This window comes from Coturnix japonica, chromosome Z, assembly GCF_054131305.1.
Source record: "Coturnix japonica strain WE chromosome Z, WE-NBRP24, whole genome shotgun sequence".
In the NCBI taxonomy this organism is placed as follows: domain Eukaryota; kingdom Metazoa; phylum Chordata; class Aves; order Galliformes; family Phasianidae; genus Coturnix; species Coturnix japonica.
In genome coordinates this window covers 59,978,508-59,994,195 of record NC_140702.1, presented here as the reverse complement: position 1 = coordinate 59,994,195, position 15,688 = coordinate 59,978,508, and the positions used below count along the sequence as shown (strand labels likewise).

Genomic DNA, 15,688 nt, shown 5'->3' with positions numbered 1-15,688 from the left:
GTGGAGATCTGATTAAAAAAAATAACAAACAAACCAGCAGAAACAGTGCTACTGCTTCCTAAGTAGAGGTAGAACAGTGTGTTGCCCACACTAGCAATGGGCTGGAAATCTGCTGTGCTGAGTGCTGTTCTGGAGGTGCTCAGCAAGGGCAAAGAAGCGTGATGTGGGCAGCAACGATCAGGAACAGAAAGAGAGCAGACACCCATCTGAAGGAAATCCAAGAAGAAGAAGGAAAGAAGTGGTTCTGCTGCCCAAAAGGCACAGGTCAGAAGCAGAAAGAGAGGATGGGGACTGCTATGCAGTAAAGATCAGGGGCAAGGAACCAACCAAAGCCAAAGCAGTGGAAAGGAAGGGAATTATGGGGCTGTCACTGAATGAGAAGAATGTGTTAATGCAGATCAGAACGAGATGAAGTCACTAACTTCTCCTTGATGTGAACAAACCTTGGGGACATCCAGAGACAAAACATGTCCCCCTCCCTCTAGTGGCTGGCATACACACAGCAGGTGGAAATCCTGCACCGCTAGTAGTTACTCCATCGCTACTCTTCATTTTCAAGTCTGAAACACAGGAGTCTCGGTCATGGAGCAGACTCTCGGAACATTAAATATCAGACACTGTGCATCTATAAATTCCCACCAAGTGTTGACAGAGTAGCGTCAGTGAAGTTCTACAGAGCTTGCTTTTTAGATTTGCTTTTTTTAAGACCTAGAAATCGCAGGCAGAAACCTGTTAAAACAAATTATCATAGTGCATATGCACAAGGATGACAGGCAGCGTTAATTCCTACATTTACTAAATTTGGAATGTTTCATTCTGGATCCTTAATATTCTTTGAAAGAAGCTTTCTGCAAGTAATGAATAGAAAGCAGACAGACTGTACAAATTTCATAGGGATAAAACGTAGCTCCAGCCCCAATATTTAAACCCAATTGAAAGAAAATTTAAGAGAATCCAAATGCAAAAGACTGTTTCAAAGAAATGCTTGTGGAGTTTTTTCTTTGCTTTTTGTTGCTGCTTCTTCCTTCCTTTCCCTCCCCCTCCCCCAGTATTTGCCTTTGAAGATGCTTGAAAGTAAAAATTGGGGAGATACAACTTAAAGCTGTGCTGACTCAACTTTGACAAATCAGGAAACAACTTTATGGTAACCACTAAGTGACAGCAACCAAAGCATGGTATTTCTCATTTCTCTACAAAGAAATTAAGTTCATAAAGTATGAGCGTGATGACCTATGGAAATGTTACTGTAAAAGTACAAAAAATAGTTGAACACACAAGTAGTTTGTATCTGGATAATGCTTTAACAAAACAGAACGAGCAAACAAAAAAACACCAAACAACTGAGCAATGCTGAAACTAAAATATAATTATTTTTACTAGTATTTAAATACTGTAGGAATGACACAAAGCAAGCATGGTTTTGTCAGGGCACCATGAAAACAGGAAACAGTACAATGACTACCTTGCACTACAAAAGCACATACACACACAGGTAAAGAATCAGTAACATGAATCTCTTTTCATCTTTTGCAGTTAGTGACACTATTTGCACAAAATGATTACATAATTCAACGAGGACTGATTTAAAAATCTTTAAATTTCCACATGACCAATGGAGCACCATTATCAATTATTCACGGCAACCATTTTAATGAGCTCCCTGGTAAGACCCCTCCTTCAAAACTCATGAGAAATTAGCGACTGTGATTTTTTTTGGGCAGTTATTTAGAACTCAGTGTGCTCACAGCTAACGCACACTGCTCTGAGGAGAAGACGCCAGATTGAACAGCAGAATTCCTCCCTGGCATTTCACAAGCCCAGTTCTGGGGAACCCAGTGTAACATCTACACTTGTTCCTGGAATAAAGTGCTCTGTCACCTTCATGTGATTATCAGAATAAATTATTTGCTAGACTGCACACTCACCTACTGTCTTTTCTTTAAAACATGGCAGATGTCAGAGATAATACCTTTCAGGGATAAGTAACTTTACTGCAGGCATTTGCAGCATTCAGGTTTTTTTCTCCAGCACAAATGGGGAAGTCCCAAGGAACACTAAAGCATCTGACATAACCATGTCTATTTACCTAGATAAAATTAGCAGGTTCTCATGGTGTCTGCTACATGCACACATACATGCCTGACGTGTATTAAACACAGGATGTAGGTATGCATGTATAGAAATTAATGCTTAGTTTCAACTGACAAACCTTGGGCAGATACGTGCTGGCATTCATGAATAAAAGACTATCGTTACTATCTCTATACACTAAAATTTACATATTTTCATGTGCCTACTGCATAAACAGCTGAAAACACGCAAATCAGTTAATCAGTTTTAAGCAAGCACCAAGTAAACACGCTGCTAAATTAGGCAAACATGCTTACTGCAGAGGAATCTCCAGTATGTAAATACCATTCGTTAATGTAGTTACGTATGTAAAATCCGGGCTGCTCCCGGCAGATCCTCACAAACGGTATTTCTGTAATGCTTTAATCTCTTGCAGTGCTCTCTGTTATGCAGCAGAGATAGAGGCCTCTCTAAAAGGCAGCACCGGGATAAACAAACAGTAACAGAGAGCAGGAGAGAAAGGCAGACACCATGGCCTACAGAAAGATGCCCTCTGCGAGCTGACAGGATGCTCCACGCAGGAGATTCAGTAACTTTAAATACGCAGAAATGCTTTCTTTCCCAATGCACTGCAGTGCCCCAGCTCCCACATCTGCTTCAATCAACTGCAATGCATTTAAAACATGTTCCTTCAGCCCAGAGCTGCAGTGCTGCGAGACTGCCAGCACACAACGCGCGCTAAACAGCTCCTGTGTGCACCAAAGCCAGCTATCATGCAGAAACCATTAAAATGTTAAAGACAGACAATACTTACTCCAAGGTCAGCCCTGGAATCTGTAGTCTCTCCCGCTGGGCTTTCATTGCTACGATGCGCTACCAGACCCTATTGTAACCACACCACGCGTTCCCCGGCAGCATCCCGGCGATGAGAGAGCCAAAATGAGCCACTAGGAAGGAGCGGACTAAAGGACCAGCCGGGGGCGGGGGAGCACCGCAACTTCGGTCCTTCCGCCGAATAGTCCCCCCTCGCTGCGCCAAGAGGCAGCGCAAAAACACCCTGCATGGTACAGACAGTTTCTCCCCGCAAATGTCAAACACTATCCACCCCCTCTGATCCTACCGAATAGGATTTAGCCATCTTGTTTAAGTCACATTATCCCCTTCCTCGGTAAACAGACAGGCAGTTCCTGCCTTTCATTCCCCCAGAATGAAAAATGTGCTTTTTTCCTTTAATGTGGGAAACTGTGACTGAGGCTCTGAAGGAAGAAATAGCTGACTGCCACGGTGGGGGCTAAGACAAAGGGAAAAGTTGAAATTCTCTTCTAATGGCTGTACTTGGATTTCAAAGACAAATAACCTATCATTTTTATTAAGAGTGAGAGCTGCCCAGGAAACTGCAGAAAGAACATCAATTTCACGTCCTTTTTCCCCTTTTTTTTTTTTTTTTTTTTTTTTTTTTTTTTTTTTTTTAATGTATGCCAAGTTGAATGTAGAGCAGTATACAACATTGTACTAAAGACAGTGCTATTGTATGGCCTGCTGACTTGAATCTTTTTCTTTCTTACACATTTTCTCTCTTTCTCTCTCTTAGTCTTAGGCTATCCTATCATAAATACTGTGAATTGTTCCACAAGGACTCCACAGAACACCAAGAAAAGCATGGCACTGTGCAAGCATTTTCAGTAATTTAAGGGCCAGAATCTTTTACACTACCCACACTGCTTTATTATATATGAGAATATTAAGATATTCCCAGGGTCTTCTTTCTTCTACCTTTGAGCTCCCTGTCCCTGCTCTGTGCACAGATGTACTTTGCAGACTATCTGCATGGCAGGACCAAGAAAAGCTGCTGCTTTGGGGGTCTCTGGCTCATTAATTAGAATAAAATCAGCTAACTTGTAAGAATAGAAGAATCATGGTTTCCAGAAACTGACAGATGTCCCCTAACTATGGAAACTGGTGAACTGGATTACTCTTTCAAGTGCACAAGAGAAAAATCATTGAACTCTTCTTATTTCCATTAGGAAGCACTTTAAGCATTACCCTCAGCCTTCTTTCACAGTACACTGAAATAAAAACTGAACATCTGAATTTCTAAAACATTTGGATTCTGATACACCAAACTCAGACCCTCTCAAGCATCCTACAAATGTTCTTTCTAGAGAAGTTCTAAATTCCCCTACTTCCCAAAAGAAAAAAAAAAAATGGACTGAATTTAAGGGATTATCTCAAGACCGCAGATAGTGCTGATTCAATTCACAGATTCAAAGGCTCCTCAATCTGTTAGGTGCTCGACTCTGACTTTCAGTACATATTCTTAAAAATCTACCCCGAACGCAGCAAAAAGAAGAAAACAAGCAAAAAGAACAGTGGTCGCAAAACACTGCTCAAGAATGAAACATTACAATTAGGCAATAGATGCATTTTACCTGCAGGAGGACAAGACTGCCAGCAAACCAGTCCACAGTCAAACTCAGTTGAAGCAGCAACTGAGCGCATTAAACATAAGCAACTGCATGTCAGAGCTATTTTGAGAGCACAATAAATCAAACCCCTTTGTGAGCTAATTCATGCAAGCATTTCACGTTATATTAATGGTAAAGTTACTCCAAGCTAAGACTGAACTATAGTTTGACTTTGAAAATTCTTCTATGCATTTTGCCTTGCACAGAGAGAAGTCTGGATAATTATGATTTACTAAAAACAGCAATGAGTACATAAAGGGAGAACAAATTCTGCCTACAGTTACATTCTTCCAGCTTCTGTGCAAGTAAGAGGGAACCACGTCACATATTTGTGGACCATTCAAATGAGGAGAATGAAATTCAGTGAACAGATATCCACGACTGGTTGCAAGATGCACGCTGAGAAGCCCTTATAGCAATGGTTTCTCATGATTCAGAGGCTTCTGTCCACTGAGTTCCTCTGTCTTTTTTTTTTGTTTTGTTTTGTTTTGTTTTTTTCCATGACCACTAGACACCTTTAGTAACAAATAATGCACCAAAACAGGCTGCCACCAAAATTCACTGCATTGTTGGCATCATCCAAGATAGATATCCCAAGGATTATTTTATCAGTAAAGCAAGTTCTTTCAGTGTAACACAGCATTACTTACTATGAAGATTAAATACTCATAAATACCGCAGTCCCCGTGGTAATTTTAAGAAGTCTAATTTCTCACTTATGAGATTATAATTTGAAACCTGCAACACTCACAAGCTTAAATGCTTGAATGTCCACTTTAGTGTTCTACTGTACCACCACAGCTATCAGAAATAAATGCCACTTTCTCCTGTTAGGAAAGGGGCTTTGCGTCACCAGGATGACACCTTTACTAGCAACATGATGAAGACCAGAAACACCAAGTCTGGATACCAGATACAACAAAAGGTTTTGTTACATAAGAGGAGAAAAAAAAAAAAATCAAGAGAAAAATCAAGAACTATTTCAGTTTTTACATCACATTCTTATAGCACTACCAGGTATTGCAGTATCACACAATCACAGAATCATTTCATTAGGAACAGAACTCTTAAGATAATCCAGACCAACCGCCAACCTACCACCAAAATTGTCCACTAATCCACATCCCTAAGAATTACTTCTACCCTCTCCTGAAACACCTCTGGGGACGGTGACTCCACCAGCTGCCTAGGCTGCCTGTGCCAATGCACCATCACTACTTCTGAGAAGAAATTCCTCCTAACATCCAATCTGAACCACCCTGCCACAACTTAAGGCCATTTCCTCTCATCCTGTTACTGTTATGTGGGAGAAGAGGCTGACCCCTACCTCTCCACAACCTCCTTTCAGGCAGCTGTAGAGAGCAATAAGGTCTCCCCTGAGCCTCCTAGGCTAAACAATCCCAGTTTCCTCAGCCACTCCTTCTAAGATTTATGCTCCAGGCCCCCTCACCAGCTTCAAAAGGAGAAGTAATGCTTCAGGCAGCAGAAGATGGCACAAAACATTATTTCATGAGAAAGACTAGTTAGGTAAGCGGGACCTTAGTTTCCTGAGGAACATACTTAAAAATGTATTGTTAATTATGTCAAGTATCCCCTGACCCATTCATGCTTTCTATCCAGGTAGACCTGAAAGTACTGACATTTTTGCCTACATTCACACAACTATCATTTCTCATCTGGAAAGCTAAATCTCAAACAAAAGGGCAAGAGCAGTACACAGGGAATTTAGGAATTACATTCTTTAGCAAATTCAAGGCCTGGTGTCCTATCAGATTATTCTACAGATGAAATCAAAATTCAGAAAGTGAAATACAGGTCTTGCTAGTTCAGTAAATCATCTCCAGTATCTGGTTAAAAGCAAACAAGAAAGAGGAAAGTACAGTGGAATGTTTTATTTGACCGAAACACAATCCTGAAAGACTCTTCTTCCACATCACAGTTCAGATTAATATTCTACACTCTCAAGCTACTTCCCTAGCTGCTGATGATGCACATCTTTTTTTTCCTTAAGTGATGGTAATACACAGTAATACCACTAATAGTGCAGGTGCCTCCGGTTTTCATTAGTCCTTTACATTCAACAGCAATTGAATAGCTAAAATAATAAGCAAGTCTGTGTGTCATTTGGTTTTGCCTGCACAGTTTGCAAGTACTTCCCAGATGTGCTTAGGATTTTGTAGATAACTTCCAAGACCAACAACAAATAATATATTTCTGTGATAGTTGTCAAATATAATCTCATCTTCATTTGTACCGCCTGAAATGCTTAGCGCACCAGGTTGAGACATTCAGTATAGTCTGCTCAGTAACATTCAGGTAAACATATAACTTCCAGTTTTCCACTCCAAATTAGAATACTACTCTGAAATCATGACCAGGATATGTACATTGTTTAAAAAAAAAACAACCATCATCATAATCCAGTGAATACAGGACTAAAGAAAATAAAAACTGTAATAACAGCATAAAGTGAATTGCAATTTATCCCCTGCAGAAATGCTTCTGTCAACATTTCCCATGTCAAATTACTATTTTCTTATGCATAAAAAGAAAAGCTGAAATTTATTTGCCAGTTATCAAGAATGAGCTGATGTTCATCCTCTCAATGGTCCATGCTCCAACAACATCAATGTGAATCCACACAGAGGTCCTGTCAGACTAATCAGCCCTATTAAAGTGATCTTTAAGTGGAATGCGCCCATTTCAAGTTGCACTTATTAGACAGCATTCATCCATGAAAATCAGCCGCATACATTCACTGACTGTATAATCCAGCCACTGCATGACAGTTACTGATTTGTTCCTGAGTAGCAGTTCTCAGTTACAATTTCTTCTCAGCTTAATGTTGTACCACACAATTTGTGAGGATAAGAAAACAACCAAGCATTAGCAATGTGTATACATACACAGGTATATATGCGGTATATATGTACACACATACAGCATGCAGATGTATATTCATACACACACAAAAACACACAGACAGCCATGAAAGTAATGCCTCCTATGCTTTTATGCCTGTCCACAACATCAGAAGTGGATGTTGGTGGTATGGCAGTAGTAGTTGGTGGTATGCACTCTGCTGGTGCATATTTTTACCAGTGCAGCACGCAGGCTCTTGTTAGTCACTGGCAAAAGTGCATAACTAATGGCTGTCACTGTGTTGAGAGTGTTTCATAGCTGAGAACTTGCACCATTAAATAATCCTTCTATCTATTGCAGTTTCCATGGAAACAAATAGGAGGCATTACTTTTGGAGAGACCTATGTATATGAAAGTGTCACATTCTGTGGTGTCACTTTGCATTCTCTCATATCAGTCAGAAAAATTATCATCTCAGGATCCACTGTGAAATAAACAGCAGGAGCTTGTTATCACACCAAAGCTGCAGATTCTATTCTGCATGTCCAAGTGCTGGCCTTCCTTTCCCATTACAATCAAAACTTAGGTCTGTGAAAGTCTCTTGGGTGAGCAGGCCAAGAACAAACAACTTTAAGATCAGATTGAATATTCAAATCTGAAGCACTGCAGAAGTATCTACCAGCTGGAAAGCAGAGCTGTTACTCAGAGACATTCAGGATCCTCATTGTTTCACCGGCAACACTGAGGAATCACATAGGTTCTATCAAGAACAATGCAGAAGCACTCTAGTACAATCCTGTTTCTTGGCATCAGCGAGAAACAAAGCAAGAAATGTTTTGCTCTGTTTCCAATGGTGTGTCTGGATATTTATTAAGACAATCACAGAAGAATTCTAAAATGTGCATCTACCAGTCTGTTACTTCTGCTTCAGTCTGATCAACCCAATGCACATGGAACACATCTCATGCTTTAGCTCGCTGCTGGAAAGGGTCAAGAAATATTTTTCCTATCAGTGTGTAACTGGCTAATCTATTCTGGGCATTTTAGTTATTTAACACCCACTTTCTTCAGAAGCATTTGAGATAGGCCATGACTAAGGAAGTAATACCAGATGGTATAAGAAATCCTTTTCCTTAGAATCCTGCCTGGTATGTCTTGCTCATATGCTTTGGCTCAAAATAATCACCCATCTTACAATGCCAAGGAATTTTCCATTTTGGTCAGATTGCATAAGGAAAAGAATAAGGGATGTGCTTTGTTTTATTGTTTGTTTTCTTTTCCTGATGAAGGGAGAGGTAGGTGAGGATGATGGAAGGTGCTCACCAATACCTGTATGCAGACAGACAATTTGTGCATCTTTTCTTTTATCAAATTTTCTCTTCTGGAAAACTCCTGAAGTAGGTAGGGAGATTTAGACAACTTCCTACTACATTTCACATACCATAATAATTAAAATTAAATAAATCTTATGCTGAATTTAGAAAGTAATAAAAATAGCTCAACTAATGAAGTCTCCCATCAACAGATATCAAGTTGACATCAAAATTGTAAAAAGCCTGAGAAATCAAGCTTTTATAATAACTGTGGTCTCAATCTGTACTGTCTTTCAATATCAAAGAAATAATACTTAGAGGAAGAGGCAAAAATAGACCTACTTCTGGAAGAATTCTGCTTCATAGGATTTAAGCACTTATTTTATTAAAATATGCCTATGTTTATTCAAAAGTGTTATATTCCAGTGACAAGGCAAAAGTCAAGACTTCTGACTTTTAATGACCATTTGGTTATTGGCAATGTAACAACATGTAGCAAAGAGGGCTCTAAGTAAATCAAGATATCATGTCCTTTTACAAGACAGGTCCATTATATGTATTATCCACATCACTCAAAGCCAGCTGCTTGTCTCACTGTTCTTAAAATGGGATAGCAATTCCACCATACCTTCAGTTACTCTGCTTCACTATCCACAGGGACAGAAAACATCTCAGCAGTGTCTAAGCTGAAGCCATTATGACTTGCCTTACACCCTAAAAACAGCGCTATTTCCTACTCAAAACAAATATCCTATAGTCTTAAATAAGGCCATTATAATCTCCTTTCAGTCTTCTCTTTTCCACAGTCTCATTCTGGAAAGTATTCTTCCATAGACTATGCCAAGCCAACACACAACACTCAAATCAATATGCAGTATTCAAGCGTAAGACCTAACAAGTTCTGCATGGAGTAGGATAATGCTGCATGCTTTGTAGCTCTGAGTTATCAGCTTTCCAGTATGATGTACTGAGATGTACCCTTTTTGCTTCTAATTTACCCACATAGTGCTGTATATTCTGTGTGTATTCACTGTATATCTTACTCAGGATGCCAGAAGGATTTTGAATTCCCAAACTGTTCTTGAACATACTCATACGCTTCCCAGCTTGTCCTCTCCAAACTTAATAAATACCCTTTACTCTATCCACTACATCACTAATAAAAAATGTCTATCACCAGTTATCCAGGTTTCTTACCCCTGCAGACAACTGTAATTTCTTGCTTAGTGTTTTTATCTAACATACAACTTATCAAAAGATTCTCAGAAGTGACAATAGGTACAGCTTGTCTAAAAAAAAAAAACACCACAGTTCAGAGTTATATAGTAGTAACCTAAAACCTATCTGAACTAAAATATGTATATTCTTTGTATTCCTCACTGATTTACTTCAACCATAAAATCAGATATATTTTCTAGGTAAATGAAAATATTCCAGGTTTCTTTTACAATAATCTATGATAAAAGTCTCCACAAAACACAAGAGTCTATAAACCTGACCTTCAGCAGAATCTCAGCGGTATCAAGAAAAATCACAACATTCTTTCAAAATCATCATGTTTAGCAACTGTGATACCAAACCTGTTGTTTGGTATCTACCTTCAAGTTAAGTGCCAAAAAAGTTATTCAAGTACTCTCTACCTTGTCAATAGAAGCAGGTAACCCTTATGTCAAGAGACATTTTTATATCCACTGTTTCACAGCTATGAAACCCTCAGAGGACTGTCAGAAGCAAGTCTTACAAAGAATTCTGTATTAGTCACACATAACAAAAGAAAGAAAAAAAATTGAAATACATTTTTATTGTCTTCTTTGTCCATTCTAAATACATCTACAGGGCTGAGTTACTAAATAAGTTTTATTCAACAGCAATAACTGACTTCAGATTAAAAAGTACAGTATTTCCCACTTTCACATCCATCATTAAAGAAGTGGCAAGTTCTATATGCATTCTGTTAACCCAAGGGCTTACACACAGTCATTGAAGACAGTCATAGACTATCATCAGCTCTCTTGTTGAAAAGGTCATCGTCCCAATGCACCTACAGGCAGCCCTAGCTCATATGGGCAGATTCAAAGGCTTCTTTGATGTTCTTATGCACCTGTTCAATAACACTGACAAAAGGTACCACATAAAGTCAAGTTAGATTAACTCTATACAGTTCATCTCCAATGAGAGATCTGTGTTCTCAAGGCTAGCATTTTTTCTGGAAAGTACTTTTACTGAATAAAAAACAGTAAGGAAGCTTATCAATATTTAAAAGCTCACATCTTATTAGGAGGTTTAGACGAAATCACAAAGATGAATATCATTAGTTTAGTTAGTTAATTTCCATTTTGGAAAAGTAAAGACAAAGGAAGAAAAACAAAACAACACTCAGAAAACTGTCAATAAAACTACAATGCTTCTACATTTCACACTTCTAAAACTTAACTGGATATTTACTAATGCTACAGAAACCTTCATTGATCCACAATTTAAATATTTATGGCTTTACAGTTATAAATTATTACAGTTGGGCAGGAGCCAGAATATTAGTTATTTATGAGATAGGGAAGCCCTGGAAGGTTCAGAATCTAAACCTGAAATTTGAAGATGCTGAGGTCTAATAAATCGAGAACAAAATGCACAAGACTAGAGAGACCAGAAGAGTCTCTCTTTTGTTTTTTTAACTGTAGAGCGTTGATCTAATAGAAGACTTTACCACACCTTGCAAACTTTGTGTCTCAACTGAAAGATAGGACATCATGTTTTAGCATGGGGAAAAAAAAAACACACATGACCCTATGACAGTGCTGTTTAGCTACAGATAGGCTAAGCTAACTTCTCTTTCTTGTATGGAGTCAGTAGTCTTCACAATGAACAGAAAAAAACAAAACAAAACAAACAAAAAAAAAACAACAAAAAAAACAGAAAACACAAAATAAATCACAAATCACATTCAGATACAGAGAGCATGGTATTGCCTGCCACGGCCTCCAGTCATCACACAGCAATTGCTCAGGCTGAAGAAATGCCCTGCTGGTCTAAAGGAGCGTGAGTTTTACAAGCATTACTGTGCAGGAAAGTGCACTGTTCTAGGAGAAAATTATGCAAAGCTGAGTTCCCGTGCTGACACCATTTTACTCACACCAATACAGCCAAATGAAACAGGAGATGGCTCTGCAACCATTTCAGGTGAAGTGAGACTGACAAGAACAACGAAGAACACATCTTGGGACTTGGACTACCCTCACTGCCCTGAACAGCTGTCTTCCAACAGAAGATGATCTCTCAGCTTTCTCACCTAATCAGCAGTAAATACCTCCATTTACTACCTCCATTTCCATTTCCTCATTCCTGCCTAGCTTGCAAGAATGTTGCAAGAAAACCCAGGGTTGTCTCAGGGTTGTTCTCAGAACCTTTCATATAAGCAAATCCTAAGATTTCTTCTACTTGTTCAGCAAAGCCCATGTCTAACATGCCATCAACTTCATTCAAAACATAGTGCTTTACATTGGAAAGGTCCAACTTGCTATTCTGAATGTGGTCTTTGATCTGTCCAGGAGTCCCCACAAGAACATCAATGCCACTTTTAAGGAGATCAAACTGTGCTTTATATGGAGCTCCTCCATAAAAACGTGCCACTGAGAGTTTCCTCAGACTGCATGTGGCAGTAACTTTACCACCAACTATTCATCTGTCCAAAATACTGTCCGTCTGAGGCTGAGGTTTCTCTACTACCAAGAGTGGTTCCATTGATTTCTCTTTGCTGTCTGGATACTACACCCAAGGGTAGCAGTGAGTCACAACTACAGAACCTCACACGTCATATCTCAGTATCTGTACTCCAAAGTCTCTCAAGCATTCTTCAAACTCTCCCTTCATAGCATTTCTATTTTCTCACCTCTGTATTCCACACAGCCTTTCCTCAATCATTACCAATTTTACTCTTCACTATGACAACTACTTCCCCCATCTCTCATTCTTGCACAGTTCCTTAACTCCACTGGTATTAAACTGTTTCTGTGTCACACTATCACAAATGGGCTACACAATGCCTGGACATCATTGAAAATCAGCTGCTATGTAAAGATTTTGATTCACTAACTATGCAATACTTAAGCTACAATTTCTCTCTTGGATTCCACTTCTCTGCTTAAAATTCTCCATTTTAAGTTAATTTGTGAACCAAATCTGCACAGCAAGCTTTCACAGTTTTTATTGACAGATCTCTGGTAGCTGCCTCTCATGCCAATAAGCCCTAGGATCCCACTGTCTGAAATTCCTTTGATCTTTGGTTTCAGACTACTGTTTACTCCCCGGAATAACATCTTATCTACATAAATCCGATGATGTGCTGCTTATGAAGTAAAAGCTGTAAAGCATGAGCCAGTTTGGAAAGTAAATTATTTGAAGATTTGCTTTCCGCATTTTACATTGCCAATATTTTTAAATAATGGCTATAGAATCTGCTACTCCAACAAAACAAAACAAAACAAGAAAAAAAGGCAACAGATGAAAAAAAGAAACAACAGTAAGTCAGCATCTTTCTCATACTGGGAAACACTAAACCAGACACAGCCAGTGTCCCATGTTCCATACTGTTCTGGTTTCAGCTGAGACAGTGTTAATAGCACATTGACATTTTGGCTGTTACAGGCTGTTGGGAACACATCTGAGGCCAAAGTCAGGCCACAGCGGCCAGAACAGCTTACCTCGATTAGCAAGAAATGCTAGGAGGCTCAGGGATTGCTGGACATCAGTTGGCAGGTGGTAAGACATTGCACTGATAAGAGGTCATTGATTAGCGGGCAGCTGTATTGAGAGCTGGACGTCAGTTGGCAAATAATTCCATTGCAGACATATACATATCACTACCATTGCATTTTTGTTTCCATTTTCCTATTCTGTCTCAGTAAAATATTTTATATTTCAACCCACAAGTTCTGTTTTGTTTCCAGTTCTCTTCCTCATCTCACTGTGAGCAACGGAGTAAAAGGCTATGGTGCTGAGCTGCTGCAGGGCTATACCACAATGTAACCCACTGCTCATGCTGTACAATAAACAAAGCTACCTGCCATTCAGCAGACCTGATGCCACTTTAGGCTATCAGAGCAGATTTAAGAATTGCCTTGGTAGGGTTAACTCTGACTTCAGGTTTGAAGGCATCACTGGTACCTTTCTCCCTTTTGAAGCAGGATGGTTTGAAGCATGTGCTTTCCTGTCACCTCAGACACCCTCCTGCTCTGCTTCGAGACCACACTCACATGTGGATGTGAGAATGTGCCTGACTTAATCATGCCTTCTGCCTGCCTACTAGTACCATATAACAAAGCAAAAAAGCATTCCCAATGCCTAACATACCCTGCACAACCTTTACAACAGTAGACATGAGCTAGAACAGGCAGGCTAAAACAGCAAGAACTGGTTTCTTTGGCAGCTAGACACTTAGCCCCACATAGAAGCACCTGGGATAGCATGCTTGTCTCAAACCCTATGCTTACCTCCACTGCCTAGGGGCATCACTACACTAAATATTCATGAGCAAACCAACTGGGACTTGAAGAAATGTGATTATATGCAATTATACTGTCTTGTGCATCGTGGCAGCCAACACACAACGAATACAAAGCAAGAGACTCCCAAAAACTGTGCCAGCCTTTTAGACCTCCATTTTCTTCCCCCGTGGCACCTGATCTCCTTTCATCCAAGCACTGCAGAGTTACAGATCTACTTATCCCCAGCGCTCTTTCTGACCTTTTCACTTGGCTATGAGAGCTGTCACAGCATAACTCAGCAAACGTTACAGATCTAAGCTTGAGTGGCTTGCTAGAGAGGGAAAAAAATAAAAAAAAATTAAAAAATAAATAAAGAAAGAAGAAGCAGCCCTACAACATCAGGGAGAAAGGACAGAAACTAACTGCTTACTCCCCACTTTGTTACAAAATGGCAGAGAAGAAAAGTGCGCAATGTCAGGAAAGCATGTTAATGACAGGGTTGCTACTGCCAGAACATGGGAAATAAAGGCTTGTTAAAGATTAAGAGGCAGAATTAGCTGATTAGCACTTGCAGAACAGAAAGGTATCTTGCCAAAGAAACATCTTCTTTCCCCAAACCTGTAACAGAAGAGCTCAGCCCAGCTACTGTGCACAGGAACCATCCACACACCCATTGCCTGTGCCTCTGGGCCCACCCTATTCAGTTTCTGCTGCCTCAAGTCTCATTATGAGCCACTGACCAGACCTCAAATTCTCATGCTCCTTGCTGCTCCTTTAAAACCAAGAGTTACTACCCTTCTCCTATAAAGAAAACAGTCTGCAAACAGGTTCTTGGCATGTCTATCCCCTTATGAAAACTACATTCCCAGAGTAAGTCCTATGTGCTCAATACCTTACTTGGTATCCCTACCCTAGATTCCTGCTGTCTTCTCCCAGAGAACACATCTGCAAGACAATAATCAAGCTTTAAACAAAAGTTGAAAATACAAATGGAAGAAAAACCTCCAGCAAAGCACAGCTGTGTCAACAACTGCATTCAGACAACCAAATTTCACTTTCTCAAGAGGCAAACATGACTTGTGGAGAGGTACATTAGGATGGAGAAAAATCACCAAGACTCAGAAATTTTAGGCAGATGGAGACAGTGGTAAAGGCCAAAATGGGCAGGGACTTGAATGTTATCCAGCGTTTCCCCAAAGGACTTGCCAACAAGAAAAAGCCAATGTGACAAAGAAGGTACCACTCCCAGCCACAGACCGTAGAGGCCCTGACAGGTAACAAATACAAATGCATGAATATCTTTTACAGTAAGCAACATTACTGCTTTAGAATACTGACAGTAACAAAAATATTCAACTTTCCATTTGACAGGAGTGAATGAAAAAAGACTTACCTCTCTGATTAAACAGAAATGGCTTATTGGGATATCATGATCTTGACACCTCCAGGAAGTTAGCCCGTACCTGACATAATGGAACTGTAATAGTACTAACAATTT

General features: G+C 39.7%; 1 protein-coding gene across 14 annotated transcripts in view; it reads right to left on the bottom strand.

Moving 5' to 3' along the window:
- Window positions 1-15,688, bottom strand: part of MAST4 (microtubule associated serine/threonine kinase family member 4) — a 254,220-nt gene that overhangs the window by 111,201 nt on the left and 127,331 nt on the right. For 2 of the 14 annotated variants that reach the window (XM_032441192.2, XM_032441193.2), the window contains exon 1: window positions 2,885-3,249. The exons of 10 other annotated variants lie outside the window; for them this stretch is intronic. In XM_032441192.2, coding sequence (XP_032297083.2) covers window positions 2,885-2,931 — 47 coding nt within the window. In that variant the 5' untranslated portion in view covers window positions 2,932-3,249. Of the gene's footprint in view, window positions 1-2,884; window positions 3,250-15,688 lie in introns of those variants that run through there. 2 more of the 14 variants (XM_015848591.3, XM_085528874.1) reach the window with 1 other exon arrangement.